Source organism: Suncus etruscus, chromosome 7 (genome assembly GCF_024139225.1).
Source record: "Suncus etruscus isolate mSunEtr1 chromosome 7, mSunEtr1.pri.cur, whole genome shotgun sequence".
Lineage (NCBI taxonomy): Eukaryota > Metazoa > Chordata > Mammalia > Eulipotyphla > Soricidae > Suncus > Suncus etruscus.
Window position 1 is genome coordinate 50,520,864 of NC_064854.1, and position 25,787 is coordinate 50,546,650.

At 38.7% G+C, this 25,787-nt stretch overlaps 1 protein-coding gene across 1 annotated transcript in view; it reads left to right on the forward strand.

The window, feature by feature from the left end:
• The first annotated feature begins 9,868 nt into the window (after positions 1 to 9,868).
• The window catches only part of PGBD5 (piggyBac transposable element derived 5), a 140,033-nt gene continuing 124,114 nt past the window's right edge, over positions 9,869 to 25,787 (forward strand). Inside the window, exon 1 of the mRNA XM_049776492.1 lies at positions 9,869 to 10,217. Coding sequence (XP_049632449.1) covers positions 9,869 to 10,217 — 349 coding nt within the window. The remainder of the gene's footprint in view (positions 10,218 to 25,787) is intronic.

Below are 25,787 nucleotides of genomic sequence, written 5' to 3' on the forward strand. Positions count from 1 at the left end.
GGATACCCATGACAATCTTCAAAGAAGTGGATCAAACACTCCTGAAATTCTCTTGGAATAATAGCCACCATGAATATCTAAAGCAACCCTTAAAAAAATAAAGATGGGCATCACTTTTTCTAACTTTAAATTGTACTAAAAAGCAATAGTCATAAAACAGCATGGTACTGCAATAAAGATAGACCCTCAAATCAAAGGAATAGACTTCAGTATTGAGAGAATGTTCCCTAGACATCAATCAAATCATTTTGATAAAGGTGCAATAAACGCAAAATGGAGCAGGAAATCCTCATCTTTAATAAGGACAACTGCTCAGTCACATGCAAAAATGTAATCTTGGTCCTCTATCTAACACCATGCACAAAGGTCAAATCTAAATGGATTAAGCCCTTGCTATCAGACCCACAACCTTAAAGTATTTAGAAGAATACATAGATTAAATACTCCATGACATTGAGAACAAAGTCATCTTCAAGGAGGAAATAGAACTGTATAAACCAATGGAAGCAGAAAACAGATGGGACTATATTAAACTGAGAAGCTTTTGCACCTCAAAGGAAATAGTGACTAGAATACAAAGGCAACACACAGAATGGAGAACTTTTCAACAAATTCCTATCAGATAAGGGGCTAATATCTAAAATATACAAGGTACTGACAAAACTTAACAAGAAAAAGAATCTAACCTCAATCAAAAAACATGGAGAAGATGAGCAGGAGGGATGTGGGGTGAAAGGAACTCTCCTTCACTGCTAGTGGGAATGCCATCTAGTCTAGACTTTATTAAAAACAATATGGGGATTCCTCAAAAAACTGGAAATTGAGCTCCTATATCATCTAGCTATACCACTTTTAGGGAAATACCTTGGAGCACAAAACCACAATACAAAAAATGCCTACTGCACACCTATATTCATTGTAGTGCTATTTACAATAGCCAAAATATGGAAACAACCCAGATGTCTGACAATAGATGAGTGGCTAAAGAAACTGGTACATATACACAATGGAATACCAAGCAGCCATCAGAAAAAATGAAGTCATGAAATTTTCCTATACATGGATGGACATGGAAACTATTATGCTGAGTGAAGTAAGTCAGAGAGAGAAAGATAGACACTCAATAGTTTCACTCATCTGTGGTATTTAAGAAAAATAAAACATTGTTGTAATAATACACAGATACAATAGAGATGATGGCTGGAAGGAATGGCCTATGATATGAAGCTTACCCAAAGAGTGGTGAGTTCAGTTAGAGATATAACTACACTCTTAACTATGATGGCAATGGTAGTGAGTGAGAGATATAGAATGCTCATCTTGAATATAGGTTGGGGTTGGGGAGAAGGGAGACGGGGGCATTGGTTGTGGGAATGTTGCACTGGTGAAGGGAGGTTTTCTTTTTTATAACTGAAACCCAACTATAAACATGTTTGTAATAGTTATGCTTACATAAATATATTATTTAAAAATTAAGAAATTTATTTAGAGAAATGGAGAGGAGAGGAGAGAAAGAGAGAGAGAGGAGAGGAGAGAGAGAGAGAGAGAGAGAGAGAGAGAGAGAGAGAGAGAGAGAAAATGTAAGATAATTTTTCCAAAGAAGATGAGCTCCTCCAAGGAGAAAAAGCTAAGAGTATTTCTCGGTTCGTAAGAAGGTAATTTAACCTAATGGAAAATGAGCCCATCATGCCTTTACAAAATTGGATTTTTGTTGTTATTTTTGTTGTAGCTGCTGCTTTTTGTTGTCACTTAACAATGCCCAAGGCTTACTCTTCTTAGGAATGATTCCTGTCAGTGTTTAAGGGACCATATGCAAAACCAGGGTTTAAACAAGGGACTACCACATACAAGTCAAGTACCTTAAATCTGTAATATTACTGCAATTCCAATAAAGTTAGTTTTACAGTAGTTAATTTTACAAACGTAAATTCTCTGCACAATGAAATGGTGCATTATAGAGGAAATAAGTCCAGGACTAGGGCTGAAGGGAGTCAGTGGCAGTGTGCTTGCCTTGTATGTACTTGCAGCTCACCTTGATTCAATCCATGATATCTATGGAATTCTGAGCCCTGCCAGGATTGATTTCTATGTGCAGAGCCAATAATAAATCTCTAAGCATTGCTATGTGTGGGCCCAAAACACCGCCATCAATAAAAGAGCCTTGGACTCTAGGTGGTTCTTTTATATTTGTATTATGACATTTGGATTCTCTTGAAGCTATTCTTTTTCTGTGGTACCCTTTCTTCTCTGAGTGGTAACTTGGTTTCTGTATTTAGCTGATGGTTCATTTTCTGTCTCCAAAGATTTCCCAGGGTTTTTAAATTGCAAAGATAACTTAGATCTTTAAATAACTCAAGAAGTCCTCATACTTTTGGGCTACTTCAGGGCTGGGGACTAAGCATCTTCTCCCCAAAGTTCATTACCAGGACCCCTATCTATCTGCCTTCAACATTGCATACCTAAATATTTCATCCCCTAAAATATATAAAGGTGAATATATTATGGAAGAAAGTTTGTTATCTATAGATACCTCCTGCTGGAAAAGGGTAAACTTACCTATATAAGGATGTGAAATCTCACACTTAATATTAATGGGACCTGATCAATAGTTTATTGAGTTTCCAAGTTGCCAGAGTCTGAATGAGAAATTATATAGATTATTCTATAATTTAAAAAATTCTCCTGGAGCAAAAACATAGCTTTCTCTGGACCAGAGAAACAGAGTATCTAAGGATACAGTAAAAGGCAGCCAAAGAGTAAATTTGTTGTTGTTGTTGTTGTTGTTGCATTCTGATGAGTTTTCTGTTAAAAATGTGCTTCAACTGTTTTCTATTACCTTCTGTAAAAGAGACATTTTCAGGTAAAAATTTATATTACTTAGCTTTTAGAAGCATTAAGTCTAATTTTTCTTTTAAAAGTTTTTTTTAAGTTCAAAATCAGTTTACTAGAATGAATAGTGTGATTTTATTCAATCAGAATCTTGTCAGTGTTTGAGGAATATTGAACTGCTTTTAGAAGGATGACTCCAATTAGAAATCCCACTTCAATCATTTAGGTGCTCAAGATATCTCAGTAAGTTCCACTTGGATTGTATGTGATCCAAAAACATGAATAAATAAAAAGATTCCCCTTTCCAGATTCTTATTTAAGACCTAAATATCATGCTGAATTTTATTTAGAAATATTTTTTCTTTTTGACAAGGCAAACAATGTTTGCCTAGATTACTTGTCCTAAATTAATAAATTGGTTAATTTAAAATTTTTGAATCAAATAAGGAATCTGTGATTAAAATTAAGTTTAACCTTTGGAACTATCATATGGTTTATAAACAAAAGTGAGAACCATGAGGTTTCTTGATATAATTCCATAATACTCTTTTTAGGGTATGATTTAATTTCTCCACCTTTTCTGAGGATTGGGGTGCTAGACTGTGACCTGGATGATTTTAGAAGTTAAAGAAGTTCCATTGTCATTCTGTATTGACCTGGGTAACCTAAATTTAGTGTTTTTCCCCCTCTAGAAACACTTGAGGCACTTCTATGGCTATCTTAGTATGAACAGAGATTTCCAGTGAAGATGCATAAGAACAAATAAATATCTGTACCCTGAGAATTTAGGCATTTTTGAGACATCAAACTGGTATCCCTTCCTTCCATGGATAGATTCAGCAGTGGTTCCAAAAGGAGGCCTAGGATTTCTACTAGGTTCATCAACAGCACACAAATAAGTAGTTTCCCTTGTTTAATAAATCATCGTAATTTTTCTATGGAAATCTTGTTGATCTTCTTCCAGAAAGTATTTTATTTTATTTTATTTTATTTATTTTTGGTTTGGGGGCCACACCCGTTGATGCTCAGGGGTTACTCCTGGCTATGCACTCAAAAATTGCTCCTGGCTTGGGGCACCATATGGGATGCTGGGGGAATCGAACCTTGGTCCATCCTAGGCTAGCATGCGCAACGCAGACACTTTACTGATTGCACCACCGCTGCAGCCCCCTGAGAATATTTTGGCTTAATAAATAAAATATTCTCTGGATGGAGTTTAGGACCCCATGATTTAACAAGGATGCAAGAAAAGTAGTCATTCTAGTTTCTCATGATGAGAAATTTTATTTTCTGATAGCTGAAAGTGCTGAGCAAATAGAAGAATCGATGGTGTTATCATAGCTTGATCCCATGCTAAACTTTTTACTAGGAACCCAAGAGGTAGAGATCTAAATGCAAATTTCACAAAGAAGAGACCTGGATTCAATCCATGGCACTTCATACTTTCCTGAAGCCAGTTGAGTATAGTCGAAAAATTCAAAAAAACAAACAATAAAATAAATAAAATGGTTATAATTCCTAGGGCATGTCTGGCTATCCACATCCTTTACCATACTAGGCCACTGTAATGTGAACTCTTCTCCCAATTTACTTTTTCCCTAACTTCTTTGAAATGTAAAAACCCACCTGGATTACAGGACCTTCCCTCACCTTTGTGGATTTGGTTCTGGAGAATAAAGAGGAACAGGACTTTGGGGGTCGCAGAGGCAGCACATGGCAGATGGAGCACATGGCAGAGAGGCCATGAAGGAAAAAGCAGGCTAACTCGAGTTAATCTTTTCCTCATTGATTGGTGTATTATTTCTCTGTAGCTACTCTGCTTCATCAGACCAGTTGGCCTAACGCAGGGGTTCTCAAACTTTTTAAACAGGGGGCCAGTTCACTGTCCTTCAGACTGTTGGAGGACCAGATTATAGTAAAAACAAAAATTATGAACGAATTTCTTTATATATATATATATGTAATCAAGGTGTTTAAATTATATATATATATAATTTAAACACCTTGATTACATACATGATTGTGTTTTGGTTTCAGTCATGTAAAGAACACCACCCATCACCAGTGCAACATTCCCATCACCAATGTCCCAAATCTCCCTCCTCCCCTATGAACGAATTTCTATGCACACTGCATATATCTTATTTAGAAGTGAAGAAACAAAATGGAAATAAATACAATACGTGGCCCGCGGGCCGTAGTTTGAAGACCCCTGGAGGGTTAGAAACAAGGTGCCTGGGGTGAGCTCACCTACTCGTGGATTTTTTTTTTTATTTTATAGGCCACAAGCCTTTTTATTACCATTTGAAGAAGAAAAATAAATCAGGTTTTTGTGTGAAACAAAATATGGTAGAAACAAAAGGTAAAATAAGGTAAATTTGAAAAGAAAATTAAAAGGTAAATTTAAATTTTAAATAAGGAAAAATTGAATAAGGTAAAATAAAAGCCCTCTGCAGGTTTACTACTTAAACCAGGCAGATTAAAAAGTAGCTACTTGGATCTATTTGAAACAACTTCTTTCTCTTTCTCTTTCTTTCTTCTTTCTTTCTTTCTTTCTTTCTTTCTCTTCTCTTCTTTCTTTCTTTTCTTTCTTCTTTCATTTTTCTTTCTCTTTCTTTCTTTCTTTCTTTCTTTCTTTCTTCGTTTCTTTCTTCTTTCATTTTTCTTTCTCTTTCTTTCTTTCTTTCTTTCTTTCTTTCTTCTTTCTTTCTTTCTTTCTTTCTTTCTTCTTTCTCTTCTTTCTTTCTTCTTCTCTTTTTCTTTCTCTTTCTTTCTTCTTTTTCTTTCTTTCTTTCTTTCTTTCTTTCTTTTTCTTCTTTTTCTTTCTTTCTTCTTTTCTTTCTTTTCTTTTCTTTCTTTCTTTCTTCTTTCTTTCTTTCTTCTTCTTCTTCTCTTTCTTTCTTTCTTTCTCTTTCTTTCTTTCTTTCTTCTTTCTTTCTTTCTTTCTTTCTTTTCTTCTTTCTTTCTTTCTTTCTTTCTTTCTCTCTTTCTTTCTTTCTTTCTTTGTTTCTTTGTTTCTTTGTTTCTTTTTTTCTTTGTTTCTTTGTTTCTTTCTTTCTTTCTTTCTTTCTTTCTTTCTTTCTTTCTTTCTTTCTTTCATTCTTTCTACCTTTCTTTCTTCTTTTTTTTTTTTTAATCACACCCAGCAGTACTCAGGGGTTACTCCTGGCTCTACGCTCAGAAATTGCTCCTTGCAGGGGGACCATATGGGATGCCGGGATTTGAACCAATGACCTGCATGAAAGGCCTTACCTCCTTGCTATCTCTCTGGCCCCTGTTCTTTCCTTCCTTCCTTCCTTTTTTCCTTCCCTCCTTCCCTCCTTCTTTCCTTCCTTCCTTCCTTCCTTTTTCCTTCCCTCCTTCCCTCCTTCTTTCCTTCCTTCCTTCCTTTTTTCCTTCCCTCCTTCCCTCCTTCTTTCCTTCCTTCCTTCCTTCCTTCCTTCCTTCCTTCCTTCCTTCCTTCCTTCCTTCCTTCCTTCCTTCCTTCCTTCCTTTTTGTGTTTTGTTTGTTTGTTTTTTGGGCCACAGCCAGTTACACTAAAATCAGGGGTTACTTCTGGCTCTGTGCTCAGAAGTGCTCCCAGCTTGGGGGACCATATGGGACACTGGGGGATCAACCTGTTCGTCCTAGGTTAGCTGCTTGCAAGGCAAACACCCTACTGCTGTGTTGTTGCTCTGGCCCCTAAAACAATTTCTTAAGAAGTATAATATGACAGAGGCTCTGATTAGCTCAGAAAAAAACATGAACATTGTGAGAAAAACATGAACATTGAAAACTTTCAGAAAATACAGGAGCTGTAAGATTCTGAATAAATGAGTTGTAAGATTCTGAACTTTAAAAAAGGCAATATTTTAACTTATTTTAAAGTTTATGTATGTAACAGAATAATCAAGTACTCTATTACAGTGTATTTAATAGAGTAACCAAGTGTCTGTAAATAATTATAGGTTTTTAATACAAATAATTTAAAATTATTTAAAAAGGAATATATTTTGTCACAATTTAAATAAAATTTTTCATCTTTTTTATTGTATATGCTAAACAAGGGCATATCATGCCACATAGAATTATTCAGATAAGTCCCATTATATAAATGCATCAACAAAACATAAAGAATCAATTTATTTAGGACTCCTTGGGAAGACAAAACAGTTCAATATCAGTCTAAAATGATTTAATTATGTCACCAAGATGTTTTCAAATGACTCAAACTTTAAAATATATCAGTAAATATTGGTCATGTAATTATCTTCACGGATAATTTTACTTATAAAATTTATTGTATTTTTGTTGGTCAATACAGCAGATAGGATGCTTACTTTGCACATGGCCTAATCTGATTAGATCACCAGCATCCCATATGGTCACCTGAACACTGTCAGGAGTAATTCATGAGTGCAGAGCCAGGATCAACCCCTGAGTATTAATGGGTGTAATCCAAAATAAAAAAAATAGTTGTATCAAATTGTAATGGTAGCATGCAGCAGGAAGATACCAGTCAATAGGGAAAGCTATTTTTAGTTGTTGTTTTTTTAATTTCAACTGTTCTCTTACCTTTTCTCCTCCCTCAGTTAGAAGTGGTCTGCCTTTAAATGTGAAACTATTTTTACTTTTGTCAACTAAAAACAGTTCATGAACACAGTAAAATGTCAAACACTTTTTTCTAATCTGAATTATCAGGCAGTTTTTATTGACAAGTTTTTAAGGTAACCATTATATTTCTAGTTTTTTTTAATGATCATAGAACCCTCTTCCAAATGTTGCATGTTGTGTGAGCCATAAATACCGGTATTTGTGAATCTGGGAAGTCCCAAAGTCACAGAGTTTCCTTGGGATTCCACCATAAAAATAAAATCTAGAGACAGTGAAAAACTGTCCATTCTTTAAAATTTTTGTTCTGTTCTATGCTTCTATGGGTACCAAAACCATTATTTGTAAAACACACACTGATCTTCACTACAAACTCAAGTCATAAATTAGTTGTAAAAGTTATATAGTTATGTTTTGTTATAGAGCTATCTGGGGGGAAGTTTTATTCGGATCATAAACATTCTTAATTACTGAAATTGAACTTGAAGTACAGAGTCTTATTTTGCTAATTATATTTTCAATTTATATTCTGGTGTGACTCTAGATAAGTCTGAATACCCATGTTTCCTCTCAAAATCTCTGGCTGATTAGTAAAATATAAATACAATGGGAATCAGCCCTTTTTGGTAGCATATTTCTTCCAAGGGACTAAAAATACTTTGCAGACAAAATTTTCATTTGTCTGAAAATCCAAATAATGCTATGTGGATTCTTTTATTTTAATATATTGTTTTTAGAGTAACATGAATTCATACTTGTACAAAGACCCTAGCTCTGCAAGAGAAAATACAGAGATTGGAGAGAAAAGAGCAAGAGTTAGTTGTTGATAGCATTAACTTCATGTGGTGGTAGAATACCTTCAGCATCTCTTATTTTCTGCAAACTTGGACATAGCAACGTGTTTTTTTATTTTGTGCAAGTATCTAGTCATATCTAGTAGGATTCGTAAGCCTTCCACATTTCTATGAGTTTAATGTTAGAGGGAAAGTAATTTTCCTCTAAACTGGTCATAACCCAGTTATCAATTTGACTGCTAGATTCTGACTTATTTTTTGTCCAAAACAAAGATCATCCCTGGTCTCTTTGTATCTGTTTGTTTAAAACTTGGTTTCCCCCAAAACAAAGATTGTCTTATATGTAAACCTGGGCGGGACAGGTTCAGGATAGCCTGAGCATTCGCCCTTACTCTGTTTTTACTCTCCCACCTGGGTGGTCTCTGTACTCAATAAAAACAGTTCTAGAAGTCAGCTTGCTCGATTTATGAGATAGATCATTGCTAGACTATACGTGTTTCATCCTCAGCCTGGTCTGGATTATTTCATGCGTGACTCTGCTTTAGACTTGTTTACCTGGGGGTTGGAGATACGGTGCGTAGGGTGATTTTACAGTTTGACTTACTGCACCGTTAGTAAATGGAAGAAGGGAGCAAGAAGACAAGATAGACTGATCATATGCATTGTCCCCAGCAGATGTCTACGGTACACACCTATCCAAGGATGTGACTGGTTTGAAGTTTTCTCTTATATTCACAAACTGAAGCCTGGGTAGTGATGCTACATTTTTCTAGTATAAGTTTACCAAATATCTAACTGGAAGAAGATTCGAAATAGTTGTATTGGAATAATTTTCGAGGCGATGCATATTTTGAATGCAAAAGATATCAAGACGTCTAGATCCACATCTCCCAAACCTCCTGATGTGGCCTTCCTTAAATAGTGCAGTGAGACTGAGTTAACAAACAGAAATGAATCGGCAAAACCTCCTCGCAGTTAGGGCAAGAAGACTCCCGCAAGCCAGATGGCCCTGTATTTATAGACGCAAGCAGGGGGGAAGGCAGCAGAAGCAAGCAGTCGCTTGAGAATTGGGACTCTGGGTTGGCTTGCCGGCTTGCCTGGATGGTTTCCGTAGAAACCAATTGACACTCGAAGCAAATCTGGAGGTTTCAGAACCACAACAGCGGACAGCTCCCGGGTACTGGGAGACGAGGAAGCGAGCAAAAAAAAAAAAAAAAAGAGGCGAGGGGCGGTCCCAGCGCCGGCCACGCCCACCCACCCACCGCGGTTCTGCTTGCTCATTGGCCGGCGGGCTGGCGGTGCGAGGGGGCGGAGCCCGCCGGGGCGGCTGGCGCGGGCCGGTTACCTCAGGGGAAGGGCGCGCCTGAGGGAGCCGCAGAGGCGGGAGCGGCGGCGGTGCGGTGCGGAGCGGAGCCTCCGGAACCAGCCGGGCAGCCGGCGCAGCCTCTCGCCGCGGCCCTCAGCCGACGGCGCCCGAGCGCTCAGTCGCTTCCCGGGCGGTGGGCCCGAGGCGGCCAAGACGGCAGGCCGGCCGTGCGCGGGGCCGCGGGCGCTGTGCTGCGGGCTGCCCTGGTGGGGAGCGGCGGGCCGCGGCGCGGGCCTGGGGCCCGGCGCTTGCGGCTGGGCGGCCCTGTGGGGGCCGGGCGCGGGGGCCATGGCCGAGGGCGGCGGCGCGCGGCGGAGGGCGCCGGCGCTGCTCGAGGCGGCGCTCGCTCGCTACGAAAGCCTGCACATCTCGGACGACGTGTTCGGGGAGTCGGGCCCGGACAGCGGCGGCGGGAACCCCTTCTACAGCACCTCGGCCGCGTCGCGCTCCTCGTCGGCCGCCTCCTCCGAGGACGAGCGCGAGCGCCCAGGCGAGCGCTCCTGCCCGCCCCGGCCCGAGGCCGCCCAGCCCCAGCCGCGCGCCCACGACGCCCCCGGGCTCGCCGAGGACGAAGCCCGGGCGGGCTGGAGCGCCCAGCTGTGGGACCGCCCGTCCCCGCTCTTCCAGGACACCGGAGGTAAAGCACACCCCGGCCGGCCAGCCAGTCGGGCTTGCTTGCTCGGGAGGGAGGGAGGGAGCGGCGCTGGGACCCGCACCACCCTGTGACCATGACCACCATCATCATGGTCACCCGCCTGACCTCTCCAGGGGCTCCTGGAACTGACTGGTGTTTTCCCGGGACTGTGCCTTGGGAGGGAGCAGTGCGTTTCAGGATACCAAAGAGGCTGAGGCGGTTGTCACCTACAAGGGGGAAACCCGCCTGAGAGCCTCCAGGGGCCCCGATGTCCTCGCTGAGGCTGATCTGATGTCAGATGGCAAGGACGTGGGGGCAGGCCTGCCCTCCCTTCTTGGGAGTTGCCAGCCAGCCGCCTCCTCCAGTGACATTATACCTGTGGGAGTCCACCTTCTGTTAGTACGACTTGCCTCTATGAGGCGATGATGCAAGACCAGCACACTTGGGTCTGGGGTGTCATTGCCAGCGTGCAGTGGTGGCAGGTGCCAGTGGTAGGGACAGTTAGCAGTTCTGGAGATAGGTCCTTTCAGAGGCCACTCTTTTTTTTTTCCTTCCTAGGTTCTAGTTTTGTCCAGTTAATCTGAGAAACTTTCTTTTCCATGCTATTCATGATCTCTTAATAAGAACAGAGTTTGCAGTATTGAACCAGAAGGCACTTTAATGTGTGTTTTGAATTGCTGGAATACTATCCACTGTGGCTATTTGAAGTCCTTTTTTTTTTTTTTTTTTTTTTTTTTTAATTTTCGATCCCATTGATGGAAATTGGGTTTGAAAATACCACTACTTACCCTGCAAAAACTCATTGTTTCTGACCTGAATGGTGGACCCTTTAAGCAGTTCTCTGATGTTTTTCTTTTTTGCCTTCTGTGGCAGACTCATATACCAGCACACTATTTTCATTTGTAGAAGAGCACGTAACCAATGTTAGTGAAACAGGGGTAACCATGCTATGCATGATGCAGCCTTTTCTAGGGCTCTCCCTGATAATTGTTTAAACCAGTCAGGTTCCTTAGTGGGATGACCTAGACTAATTAGTGCTTGGACATGGAATGGGATATCATGTAGTTCGTAGGGTTGATTGGCCATTCAGCAAGGAGGATGTTGTGTAAGACTATAGAATTCAGGCTACAATGTGAATTTCCTGAACTTCAAATCACCACTGTTAGGAGATCCAGATTGACTCTGCAGTGCTTTTGTATGGGCACATTTTAAAACATGTTCTTATTCAGGAATTTTCAAGTCACATGTCTTTGTATACCTATACAGATTTTCTAGAATGCCTGGGACATCTACGTATTTGTTCTTTTTTGTTTGTTTGGGGGTCACAAGGAGAAGTGCTCAGGAATTACTTCTGGTACTACTACTGGTGGTATTAGGGGGACTTATAGGCTTCCAGATATCAAACCCAGGTAGGCCATATGCAAGGCAAACACCCTAACTACTGTACATAATCTCTTTGACCTCATCTATTGGTTCTTAAGAATTGCACTTGCTCAGAGTCCTGGTTTGGAAGATTTTATGACTGATTGTCAACCAGTTTTTGATCTTGGAATATTGAGATGCATGTCCATCTGACAAGATGCAGCAAGTTTTCCAATATTTGAGGGGTAAAAGGAAATTATACTAGGTTAAGATGCAATGTATATATGTGCTTTAATTATATTGGTGTGATAAAAATAACTTGAAGCAAAATTATAAAATTATATTTCTATTTAACCTGTAAATAGGAGTTTAACCCAGCTGTTGTGGCACTTAAATAGCTGTTTGATGTGAGGTTAAAATTATGCAACTTTATATTCTTCTTCTTTGCTGTCCAATTTATATCTTACCTGAGAGTGACAGTGTTTAGACTTTATTTGATGGTATTTATACCCAATTGTTTCCTTCTTTTGTGTGGTGCCTGCTTTTCAAATCCAGACTAAATGAAAAATTTTCTTCTTTCAATTTCCTCCCCTAGAGAAAGTTAGGGTGGAGGTGGAGTTATGAGGTTGATGGCTTATTAAACACGAGTTTTGAATCCATGAACAGCTAAATGTGATATATGCGGGAGGGAGGAGAGAAATGTGGAAGAAATGAAGAAATGCGCTGCTGGTCAAAGAATGTCCATGGCATGGGAAAAGATAGATATGTTTATTAATAGCCCTGCCTGCATGTGCCCAGCATCCCTAGGAGCAGAAAGGTCCAGTCTTCCAAGTACATTCAAATAATCAGCGAGGATGTTTGCTAAACTTTCAATGCTGGTATTTTTTCTACCTCTTTTCCCCCAATTTAAACAATCTCACTGGATGAGTGGGGACACACAAGCAAGAAGATGGCATTTTGATCAGCCCTCATTGTAGAAAATTCAGAATAGAAATGGCTATTGCTGCTAGAATAAGATAACCAAAGCATTCTAATTAATAGCTTTGTTTGCCTTTTACTGTAAATACACAATCACACACTATTGTGAAATTTACTTTATTTAAGTAGGCATATAAATATGTATGTAGCTTTTTTCTTAATATTGAGCACTTGCATTGCTGGTTTGGGCCAAAATAGGGTTTACCATAGACAGATACTATATTGCTGTTTGGAAACTCACTGATAGCCAAGAACCTTTTTTCAAGAACCTATGAGTAATGAAAGTGTAGACATGGGCCCGGAGAGATAGCACAGCGGCGTTTGCCTTGCAAGCAGCCGATCCAGGACCAAAGGTGGTTGGTTCGAATCCCGGTGTCCCATATGGTCCCCCGTGCCTGCCAGGAGCTATTTCTGAGCAGATAGCCAGGAGTAACCCCTGAGCACCGCCGGGTGTGGCCCAAAAACCAAAAAAAAAAAAAAAGTGTAGACATTTTTTTATTGTACTTTCATCAGCCGTTAGAATCTCTTTTGGTCCATTGGTGGAAGTGCACATAATAGACACACTTTGGTTCTTGCTGAGAGGAAAGGGAGACATTCCTGTGTAGTACATGTTGAGACTCCTGACCCTTCTTCATGATGGCTTTTTCTTCTCAGACTCTTCTTCCTTCCTTCAGTTCTTTGTATCTAGCTTTGTATTGTGTTTAGCTTCTGTATTAGATATGGTCTGCAGAAGTATGTTCAACAATTACAGCAGGGGTATGGTAAGGAAAGGAGTGTGAGGGGAAGGGCCCTTTATTTCATCATTCTTTATCTTCTCTCTTTCTTCACACCACATACTGTGGCTCGTCTTGGAATGATTTCAACAGTTACTTGCAGTTCTGGGTGACAGGTCGTTAATTCCTGTGTAGATAGATGTAGGAATAGTCATCCTGAGAACTGTAAATATTTACTGGAATTGCAAGGTCTGAAATATTTTCTTAGCCAAATTTTAGCAAATCTCTTCATAATAGTCCCCTTTAAGCAAACTTATCTGTTCCCATGCAATTAACAACACAGCATGTGAGCCCAGTTTTGGAAAAAGCCTGAAATTCAGGCCACTCTGATTTCTTGGGGCATCTATCCTTTTAGTTTCATCTTATACTGTCTTTTTTCTCTAACTTTAAACAAAAATTATTTAAACACGATGGGTACAAGGTTGTTAATATGGTTAGTTTTTTTTAAACAATTGCAAAGTTGTTCATGATTGAGTTTTAGTCATACAATGATGTATAGTCTACAAGTCTCCAGTGTACACTTCTCACCAGTGTCCCCAGTTTCCTTCCCACTGCCTGCCTTTGGAGCAGGCATTCCCCCCCCACACACACACATGCTTTCTTTTTTCTTTTAGACACTGGTTTACAATATTCCTGCTGAAAGGGTATCATGCATATAACTTTTATCTCCTTTCAGCACTCAGTTCTTATCCACTGATCATTCCAATTATTATTGTCATTGAAGTTTCTTCTCTGCCCTAACTGAACTCCCCTTCTATTTGTGGCAAGCTTCCTACATGGACAGGTCCTTCTGGCCCTTATCTCTATTGTCTTTGGGCATTAATACCATGCTATCTTTATATATATATGATATATATTTATATTTAATATAGTATATATTTAATTATAAATATAATAAACAATATACAAATATGTATGTTTAATATATTATATTAAATTTTATATATTGAATATTCACATTATAGTTATGTGAATATATAATAAATACAATATTTATATAAATATATGTTTTTATATTTAAGATATATCTCTCATAAATGAGTGCTATTAATCTATGTCTATCCTTCTTCTGATTCATTTATCTAAGCATAATATTCCATATTTGTTGCTTAGTGAATATGCCGGGTGTGGCCCAAAAACCAAAAATAAAAAAGAAGAAGAAGAAGGAGGAGGAGGAGGAGGAATGGAAAGGACAGTTCATGATGAGATAAATTCTTTACCAGAAAAGTTTTGAAGCCAAGTGTTAGATGAGATTTATAGAGACTTTTGTCTTGGACTTTTGTCTGATAAACTCTCCAACCCACTGACTTATACAACTTGCCTACTTTCAAGAATCTAGACACCTCCAAGAAAAAATATACTAGGAATTTGCAGGGATCCAGCATAAAATGGATTTTTTCCTATTACCTAAGATTGCTTTTTATATCTTCTTTTTTCCAATTCTATTTAACTGTTTTTTTTTTGGCCACACCTGGTGACAATGCTCAGGGGTTACTTCTGGCTATGCGCTCAGAAATCGCTCCTGGCTTGGAGGACCATATGGGATGTCCTAGGTCAGCCGCTTGCAAGGCAAATGCCCTACCGCTGTACCACCGCTTGACTCCTATTTAACATTTTTAAGTGAAAACACTGTGATTTACAGTTATTCATAGTTAAGTTTTAGACATTCAATGTTCCAGCACCAATTCCATCACCAGTGTTAACCTCCTTCCACTAGTGTTCCTGTAGTTTATCCTGTAGCTCTCCTACCACCACCACCCCAGTCTGCCATCTTAACAGGCACCTTTTTAAGTTTGGTTATTAACATTTGGGTCTCATAATTCTGTGCTATTGGCTCTGTGGTTTGGTTTAGTTTTGTCCTTCCTTGTCTTTGTTAACATAGTATCTTACATTTTCCTCCATCATATTCATTCTCTCTCTCTCTCTCTCTCTCTCTCTCTCTCTCCTTCCTTAGCAATGCCGGCTTAAAATTTGTTTTCCACGTCATTTATATGGTTCACCCTTTGAGATTTTGCCACTGTGTTCTTTAGCACCTTCATTTCTATTTGTATAGTTTCTCTCATCCTCTCAAAAGTTTCTTGACCTCATCAATTGATATCCTAATTTTGCTGGCTAGTGTTTCTATAATTGAAAGTTGATTTTAGGATCACACAAACCAGGCTCACCTGTATGGACTTGCAGACTTGCCTAGGTTTCTCTTCCTACCCATGACTGCAGTTGAGCTCCTTAGTTTTCCCCATTGTTCTTTGAATTTTGTGAGTATTAATAGTGGAATTTTAGATTCCCAGTTACTTGAGAAATGATGTATTGAATTATTTCTATCAATGGCAACTAATAATATGTCTGCTTTCAAGTTATTTTCTTTATCATGTAGAATTATTTGAATATGCTGAGAAAGTTATCATCTAGCTATTTCCATGAGCTGAGTTTTTTAAAATTTTTTTCGGCCACACCTGGTGATGTTTAGGGGTTACTCCTAGCTATGCACTCAGAAATCGCTCCTGGCTTGGGGGACCATATGGGACACCGGGGGATCGAACCACTGCCCATCCTAGGCTAGCTCTGGCAAGGCAGACGCCTTACCACTTGCACTATCACTCCGGCCTCATCCATGAGTTTTGAGGCTGTATACTATCTGAGAAATAGGAGTACCTCATCTCACCTGCCAACAATAGGAGATCTATTTTGCAATGTTTTTGCATGGACATGTTAGTGTCTACACACTCTTGGGTTTAGAGAATAGATGGCTGCTAGATTTGACCAATTTTTGGTCAAGAGGTAGGATGGGGTAGCATACAAATGGGGGTCTGTGTGCCATAGTTTGCTATGTATGGCTAGAGCACATGGCTTCATTTTGGGAAGAGTTGGTTCTTCTCCCCACCGTGACACACTTGGGTTCAGAAAGAAGACATGTCAGATGTGGCCAGTTTCAGATGTGGCTGAATGGTGGGGTTAGATGACACACAAATGGGAGCTGGGGTCCACAGTTTGCTGGTTATGCCTGGTGCATACAGCTTCTATTAGGAGCGGGCTGGCCCATCCCATACCATAATGCACTTGGGTTCAGAAAACAGATGGACATTAGATCTGGCCAATGGATGTGATGGAATGATGCACAAATGGTAGTTGGGGTCCCCAATTTTTGAGTGTAACTATATCTTTTTAAGTGACATAATTTTCAAGAAATTGGTTAGGTAAGCTGGCCTGGTGTTTTTGGATAATTTTGGAATGGAGTAGATCTTTTAAAATCTCTTTTTTTAATCTCTTCTGATTCATTATTTGCCTATTGTAATGTGACAGATTTTTAGTATTGACTTTGTAGTTGGTTACATTTATGTATTGCTTTATTGTTTCTTGGAGCCTCTTAAGGGTTTTGAGTAGCAATAAACCAATAATAAAATTAGTGGACTCTTTAGAGTTTGTTAACAGGTCATCTAAAAGTAGTTATAGTTTTTGACTTCTTCCTTTCCAGTTTATATTCCTTTGATTTTTTTTATGTTGTTGCTAGGATTTCTAACTACGTTGAACAAAATTGTGTACCATAGTTTCTTTAGCCACTCATCTGCTGTTGGGAACCTGGTTGGTTCCAGATTCTGGTTGTTGTAAATAAAACTGCAATAGACATAAGTGTGCAGAGGGTGTTTTGTACTGTGTTTTTGTGTTATTAGGATATATCCCTAGTAATGGTATTGCTGGATCATAAGGGAGTTCAGTTTCCAGTTTTTTGAGGAGTATCCATATTGTTTTCCAGAAAGGCTGGACTAAATAGAATTCCTACCAGCAGTGAATGAGAGTTCCTTTCTCCCCACATCCATCCCAGCACTGGTTGTTCTTGTTTGCGATGTGTGCCAGTCTCTGTAACATGAAATGATACCTCACTGTTGTTTTGATTTTGATCTCCTTGATGATTAGTGATATGGAACATTTTTTCATTTGCCTTTTGGCTATCTATATTTCTTTTTTGAGGAAATATAATTAATTTCTTCTCCCCATTTTTGATGGAGTTAGATGCTTTTATTCTTGTTCTGTCAGTTCCTTGTATATATTAGATATTAACCCCTTATCTAATGGGTTGTGGCTGAGTAGTTTTTCCTATTCTGTGGGTGGCCTTTGTATCTTAGTCACTATTTTCTTTGAGGTGCAGCAGTTTTTCAGTTTAAAGTAGTCCCATTTATTTATCTCTGCTTCCACTTGCTTGCACAGCAGTGTTTCCTCCTTGAATATGCCTTTAGTCTCAGTAACATGAGTGTTTTTTCTATGTTTTCTTCTATATAGCTTATAGTTTTGAGTCCTTAATTTATTTGATTTTACCTTTGTGCATGGTGGTAGATAGAGGTCTGAGTTTGCTTTTTTTTGCTTGTGGCTTATTAGTTGTCCCAACACCACTTGATGAAGAGGCTTTCCCTGCTCCATTTTCTGTTCTTGGCCTTTTATCAAAGAGTAATTGATTATATATCTGGGAAACATTCTATAAATACTCAAGTCTATTCTATTAATCTAAGGGTCTGTCTTTATTCCAATACCATGCTGTTTTAATGACTATTGTTTTGTAATACAATTTATTGTTGGGGAAAGAGATGCTTTCCATATTCTTTTTCCTAAGAGTTTCTTTAGGTTTTCATGGGCATTTATTGTTCCAAATGAATTTCAGAAATGTTCGATCTGCTTCTTTGAAGAATGTCATTAGTGTCCTTAGAGGGATTGCATCAAATCTTTTCAGTGCTTTGGGGAATATTGCCATATTAATGATGTTAATCTTCCCAGTCCTTGAAAAGGATATATGTCTCCATTTCCTTGTGTTTTATTATTTGAAGCACTGTTTTGCAGTTTTCTTTGTATGGGTCTTTTACTTCTTTAGTCAAGGTGGCTCCAAGATATTTGAGTTTCTGTAGTGTTATTCTAAATGGGATGTTTTAATATCTTTTCTTTAATATAGTTTTTGTATATAAGAAGGCCATTGGTTTTTGTGTGTTAATTTTGTAGGCTGCCACTTTGCTATATGAATCTATTGTTTCTAGAAACATTTTGTAGTTTTTAGGTTTTTCTCAATATGTATCATGTCATCTGTAAACAGTGAGAGTTTGACTTTTTCCTTTTCTATCTGGATGCCCTAGATATCTTTATCTTGCTTAATTGCTATGGTAAGTACTTCCAGTACAATATGGAATAGGAATGGTGAGAGGGGGCAGCTTTGTCTTATACCAGATTTTAGAAGACAGGGCTTTAGTTTATCTTCAATGAGTATATTATTTGCCAGAGCCTTGAGGTAAGCCGTGACTATATTGAGAAAAGTTCTTTCCATTTTCATCTTGTTGTGATCTTTTATTATAAATGGGCAGTGAACTTAATCCAACAATTTCTCTTATCTATTGATATGATCATATGGTTCTGTTTTTCCTTTTGTTGATTGACTTGTGTATGTTAAAACATCCTAGCATATCTGGAATGAAACCTACTTGGTCATAGAGTATGACTTTCTGGATAAGGTGTTAGCTCCTATATAATAGAATTTTGTTAAGGATCTTCGCATGATCTTTGTTCATAAGAAATATTGGTCTGTAATTCTATTTTGTGGCATATCTCTGCTTTTGGTATCTGAGTGAAAATAGCTTTGTAAAAACTATTTGGGAGTGTTTCTGTTTTTTTTTTTTTCTCTTCAATTTCCTGGAAGAGCCTGATAGGGATTGGTAATTGGTCCTTTTGAAAGGGTTGAAAGAATTCATTAGTGAATCTACTTAGGTCTGGACTCTTATTTTTGGGAAGACTCTGTATTACCATTTTAATTTCCTTAATATTGATGGTCTATTCAGATTTGCTAGACCATCTTGGTTCAGCCTTGGGAAGTTATGAGAGTCTTAGAATTTATTAATTTCTTCCAGGTTTTCTTGTTTTGTGGAATAGAGTTTCTCAAAGTAGTCTCTGATTACCCTTTGAATTTCTGTAATAACTGTAATAATTCTCCCTTTTCATTTTGAGTTCAGTTTTTTAAATTTCTCTCCTTTACTTTGTGAGAAATTCTAATGGTTTATCAATTGTATTTAGCTTTTTTAAAGAACCAACTCTTGATTTTATTGATCTTTTGGATTTTTTTATTTCTCATTCATTGATTTCTACTCTAGACTTTATTATTTCCTCTGTTTACCTATTTTTGTTTATTTAGTTTATCAGTTTACACTTTAATAGATCTTCCATTAAGTTATTTAGGTAGGTCCATCATTCCTGATGAGTGCTTGCAAAGCTATAGATTTTCCTGTTAGTACTGCTTTTGCTGTGTACCACACATTCTGATAATTCATGCCTTCATTATAATTTGTTTCCAAGAATCTTTTCACAGGTTGTTCATTGATGAGATGTTTAATATACAGATGTTAAAGATTTTCCTTATCACTTATAATTTCAGTGCATTATGTTCTGAGAAGGTTGTTCATACAATTTCTATACTCTTGATTTTATGTGGGTATGTTTTATGGGCCAGCAAGTAATCTGTTCTCAAGATTGACCCATGTCATTGGAGAAGAATGTGTATTTAATTCTGTGAGTCAAGAACCATACACACACATACATACATACACTAAACTCAACTATTTCTCCCATTAGACCTGTATATTCCTTTTTGGTTTTAGCATGGAACACCTATAAAGGGATGACAGGGTGGTGTTGAAGTCTCCACTATTACTGTGTTGCTGTTGATATAGTCTGTCAAATTTGTCAGTAATTGTTTTTACATATTTTGCTGGTACTCATTGTGTGCATTTATATTTTGTAGTGTGCTTTCTTCCAGTTGTACATGTTTGTTGACTATTAAGAAAAGTCCATCTCATCAGGATTGTGGTTCGATCCCTGGCGTCCCATATGGTCCCCCCAAGTCAGGGGCAATTTCTGAGCACTTAGCCAGGAGTAATCCCTGAGCATCAAACGGTGTGGCCAAAAACCAAAAAAAGGGGCCAGGCGGTGGTGCTAGAGGTAAGGTGCCTGCCTTGCCTGCGCTAGCCTTGGACCCAAAAACGAAACAAACAAAAAAAAAAAAAAGAAAAAAGAAAAAGAAAGAAAAGTCCATCTCTGTCCTTTATAATTTCTTTAAGTCTAAAGTCTGTGTTATCTGATAATAGTATCACTACTACAGCCTTTTAAAGGGACTTGTTAGCTTTTTAGACCTTGACTATATTTGTTCTGACTATTCAGATGTGTTTCTTGTAGTGAGAAAAATGTTGGATAAAACTTTTTGATCCATTTTGCTACTATATGTCTCTTAACTGGTGAATTTAGTCTATTAACATTGAGAGAGATAATTGTCATGAGATGTACTGTCATTGTTTTGTAAGAGTTTGGTATGTCTATTGGTTTACCTTGTCTGAAATTAGACCTCATCTTTTTTTTAGTTTCTAAAATTAACAATTAAATTTTATTTTTCTAATAATATCTATATTTAAGCACCATGATTACAAATATGTTTGTAGTTGGGTTTCAGTCATAAAAACGAAAACCCGGGGCCGGAGAGATAGCATGGAGGTAAGGTGTTTGCCTTTCATGCAGAAGGACGGTGGTTTGAATCCCGGCATCCCATATGGTCCCCTGTGCCTGCCAGGGGTGATTTCTGAGCACAGAGCCAGGAGTAATCCCTGAGTGCTGCCGGGTATGACCCAAAAAAAACAAAAAAACAAACAAAACTGAAAACCCACTTTCACCAGTGCAAAGTTCCCACCATCAGTGTCCCCCATCCCTTTTCTCCCCACTTCCCCTACCTATATACAAGACCAGCATTCTATTTCTCTTACACATTACCATTGTCATGATAGTTATTAGTGTATTTCTCTAACTGCACTCACCACTCATTGTGGTAAGCTTCATATCATGGATTGGTCCTTCCAGCCCTCATCTCTTTTGCCTCTGCATATATTACAATAAAGTCTGCTGCCATCTTCTGACTTTTCCCCCTCAGCATAATAGATTCCATGTACATCCATGTATAGGAAAATTTTATGACTTTATCTCTCCTGACAGCTGCATAATATTCCATTGTGTATATGTACCACAGTTTCTGTAATGATTCAATTGTTGAAGGGCATCTTGGTTGTTTCCAGAGTCTGGCTATTATAAATAGCACTCAATGAACATAGATGTGAGGAAGGGATTTTTGTATTGTGATTTTGAGTTTCTAGGGTATATTCCTAAAAGTGGTATAGTTGAATACTATGGGAGCTCAATTTCCAGTTTTTTGAGGAATCTCATCAAGACAGGAATGGAAGGAACTATTCTCAATATAATTAAGGCCATCTACCATAAGCCAATGGCAAATATTATTCTCAATGGAGATAAACTAAAATCCTTTCCTCTAAAATAAGACACAAGACAAGGTGCCCTCTCTCATCACTCCTGTTCAACATAGTGCTAGAAGTTCTTGCCATAGCAATTAGGCAAGTAAAAGATATCAAGGGCATTGAGATAGGAAAGTAAGAAGTCAAGCTCTCACTCTTTGCAGATGACATGATACTATATTTAGAAAACCCTAAATATTCTACTAAATAGCTTCTAGAAACAATAGATTCATATAGCAAATGGCAGGCTACATGCAAAAATCAATGGCCTTCTTATACACCAATAATGATAGAGAAGAAATAGACATCAAAAAAATCCCATTCACATTAGTGTCCCACAAACTCAAGTATCTTGGAGTCAACTTAACTAAAGATCTGAAGGAACTATACAAAGAAAACTACAAAATTCTGCTTCAATAAATAAAAGAGGACATAAGGAAATGGAAACACATGCCCTGCTCATGGATTGGGAGGATTAACATCATTAAAATGGCAATACTTCACAAGGCACTGTATAGATTTAATGCAATCTCTTAAGAAATACCCATGAAATTCTTTAAATAAGTGGATCAGACACTTCTGAAATTCATCTGGAACAATAAATACCTGCGAATACCTAGAGTAACCCTTGGGAAAAGGAATATGGGAGGCATCATTTTCCCCAACTTTAAACTGTATTACAAAGCTATAGTCATTAAAACAGCATGGTATTGGAATAAAGACAGAACCTCAGATTAGTGGAATAGACTAGTATACAGAGAATGTTCCCCAGATATATAATTAATTAATCTTTGATAAAGGGGCAAGAAATGCAGAATGGAGCAAGGAAAGCCTCTTCAACAAGTGGTGCTGGAACAATTAGTCAGCCATTTGCAAAAAAAAAAAAATGAATTCAGATCTCCATCTAATACCCTGCACAAAGGTCAAATGCAAATGGATTAAAGACCTTGATATCAGACCCGTAGGTAAAATACTACAAGACATTGAGACTAAAGGCACCTGCAAGGATTAAGCAGCACCCTCCAAACAAGTCGAAGCAGAGGTAAACAGATGGGAATAATGGGAAAATATTAAGCTGAGAAGCTTCTGTACCTCAAAGGAAATAATGCCTAGGATACAAAATCCACCCACAGAATGGGAGAAGCTATTCACCCAATACCGATCAGATAACAGATAATACCAAAGTTATACATGGTACTGACAGAACTTTACAAGAAAAAAAACATCTAACTCCTTAAAAAACTGGGGGTAACAAATGAACAATATCTCAAAGAAGAAATATAAATTGCCAAAAGGCACATAAAAATGCTCCATATCACTAATCATCAGGGAGATGCAAATCAAAACAACAATAAGGTACCATGTCATGCCACAGACACTGGTACATATCACACACACACACACACACACACACACACACACACACACACACACACACACACACCAAGAACACTCAGTGCTAGCACGGAAATGTGGAGAAAGGACTTTTATTCACTGCTGGTGGGAATAAAGTCCCAGCCCTTAGGGATTACTTTAAATCTGTACAATACTTTGGGAGTACTGATAAGGTCTTCTTTCTGCTTATTAGCTATAACATACCTTCAGAGAGTGCACAATCTCAAGTCATAGCTTTTGGCATAGCCATATAGCCATGTTTTTGGAGGATATTTAAAAAAACCAATACCCCAAAATAAAGCTGTTTGTATGGTGGTAACATCTTTATATCATTGTCCTTAGGAATGAATTTGATAAAGATTTTTAAGTTCCTTCTATTGCTTAGATTTAATTTTCTTTAAATTTCTTTAAATTTGATGGCTGGAGAAATAGAACAGTGGGTAGAGCTCTTCCATGGCATGTAGCCAACCTAAATTCAGTCCTCAATACCCTATATAGGTACCTCAGATCTGCCTGGAATAATCCCTGAGTGTGGAACCCAAAAACCAAAACCAATTATTTTATTCCCTTATTAAAATGTCACTTATAAAGAGTTAGTCTAGCACTTGGCCAACTCCAGATTTGATTCTTTTTTTTTTTTTTTTTGGTTTTTGGTTTTTGGGCCACACCCCGCGGTGCTCAGGGGTTACTCCTGGCTGTCTGCTCAGAAATAGCTCCTGGCAGGCACGGGGGACCATATGGGACACCGGGATTCGAACCAACCACCCTTGGTCCTGGATCGGCTGCTTGCAAGGCAAACGCCGCTGTGCTGTCTCTCCGGGCCCGACCAGATTTGATTCTTAGCACCCCATATTGTTCCTGAGTTCCACCAGATTTGATCTCTGAATGCAGAGTCAGAAGTAGTCACTGAGCACAGCTGGGTGTTTCCCCAAAACTAACAAATTGCCTATAATGTTGGAAACTAAGAATTTGAAGGAGTAGAGCTAAACTTACATTTACATATTTTTATGCTTTAATACTTAAAATGTTGACACTTTTATTTTTTTCCTTGAGTGTTATAGGGGAATTTTGACTTCCGATTACATGGTTAGAGAAACAGTCTCCAATTGTCAATGTGAACTGCTGAGGTTTGCAAAATCTAATCAGTAGTAGTTTTACCTAACAAATCAGACTCCCCCACCTGTACAGGATTCCTGAGGTGAGACACTGTGGAAATTTTATCCCCAGTGGCTAGATGAATGTTTCTATGAGTATCCAAAAAATGCTTTTTCAAAAATCTGTGTGTACTTGTCTATACACCTCACTTTAGTTTAATCCTGTTTCTTTAAAAAGAACCTGGGGACTGTTTGTCCACAGTAAAAAGAAGAAAAATGATCCTTATCTGAAATTGATTCACAAAGAGCTGAAGTTTGACATTAGCCCAAATGAAACTGCTACCCCTAGGTGCATGGGGAGGAGGGCGGGCAGATATCTGGCCTCCGGTTTTCTCTTTGATTCTGGAGACCGGCTCTTGCCAGGTATGGGGTTTGGGGAGGCCCCATACCGGAGCCCTTCTCCCTGACCTGGGGAGTGCTGGGAGGCTTGGCAGGCCCCCAGCCGTCCTTGTCTTTTTCCCCTGACTCCAGGCCTTCCCTGGGTGCCAGCTCAGATGGCCAGAAGTGGGTTCAGGTGGACTCTTAGTGGTCCTCAGGCTTCCCCCCTACCTCTCCCTACACTAATGGAAATGTGCTTTGGGAGGAGGGCGGGCCGTTTTAGTACTGGTTTATGTTGGGACAGTCACTGGAATTTTTTTCTCCTTGTTTTCCTATTGATAGTATTGTATGCATATTATTTATATATCCATAACATTCATCTTGTATTGTGACCTTGATACTGCCCTACAAATCTCATTTCTAATATTTTACTGCCTCAGTCCCAACCCTTGTTTCCCCCCATCTTCCCATGTAGGTGCAGCTCATGACATGAAGCTCACCACATAGAGTGATAAGTGCAGTTAGAGAAATAACTACACTGAAAACTATCATAACAATGTGAATGAATGAGGGAAAAAGAAAGCCTGTCTCGAGTACAGATGTGGGTGGGGTGGGGAGTAGATAGATCTGGGAAATTGGTGGTGGGAATCCTGCACTGGTGAAGGGGGGTGTTCTTTACATGACTGTAATCATACAAATACAATTATATTTGTAATCACGGTGTTTAAATAAAGATAATTTATAAAAAAAAAAAAAGAAACTGCTACCCCTGTGACACTAGTGTGCTCAGCTATCTCTGCCCCCACATTCCTCAACTTTATTCATAGTAGGCAGCCTATGACTCTCAAGCCCTAGAACTGGCCTAAAGTGTGTGAAGTTTTAAGCTTACTTGCAAATATACTTAGCTCAGATTCATCAACTACCTTTTACATGAATCATTTTACCCTCCAGCAGTCCCTGAGTAGGTTCTCTTCTGGTTTAAAGGATGGAGCCATCTATAATGTGTTGGTGACTGTGATAACATTTGGGTTTTGCAATCCTGAGGCCCAGAGTTATATTCCTCCTGTATATTGTCCTCAGCATTCATCTTGGAGGATTGTGGAAGGTTTCTAGCTCAAGCTAAGTAGAGGAGAGTGGTCTGATACATGCCTTGGTTATGAAGTCACAGCACCTATTTCAGAACAGCACCTATTTCAGAAAAAGTCTTGCAAGCCCCTGAACGTAACACCTGATGAGGTTAGGAGCATGGAGAGTAAAGAACTTGTAGAGAGAAGCAGA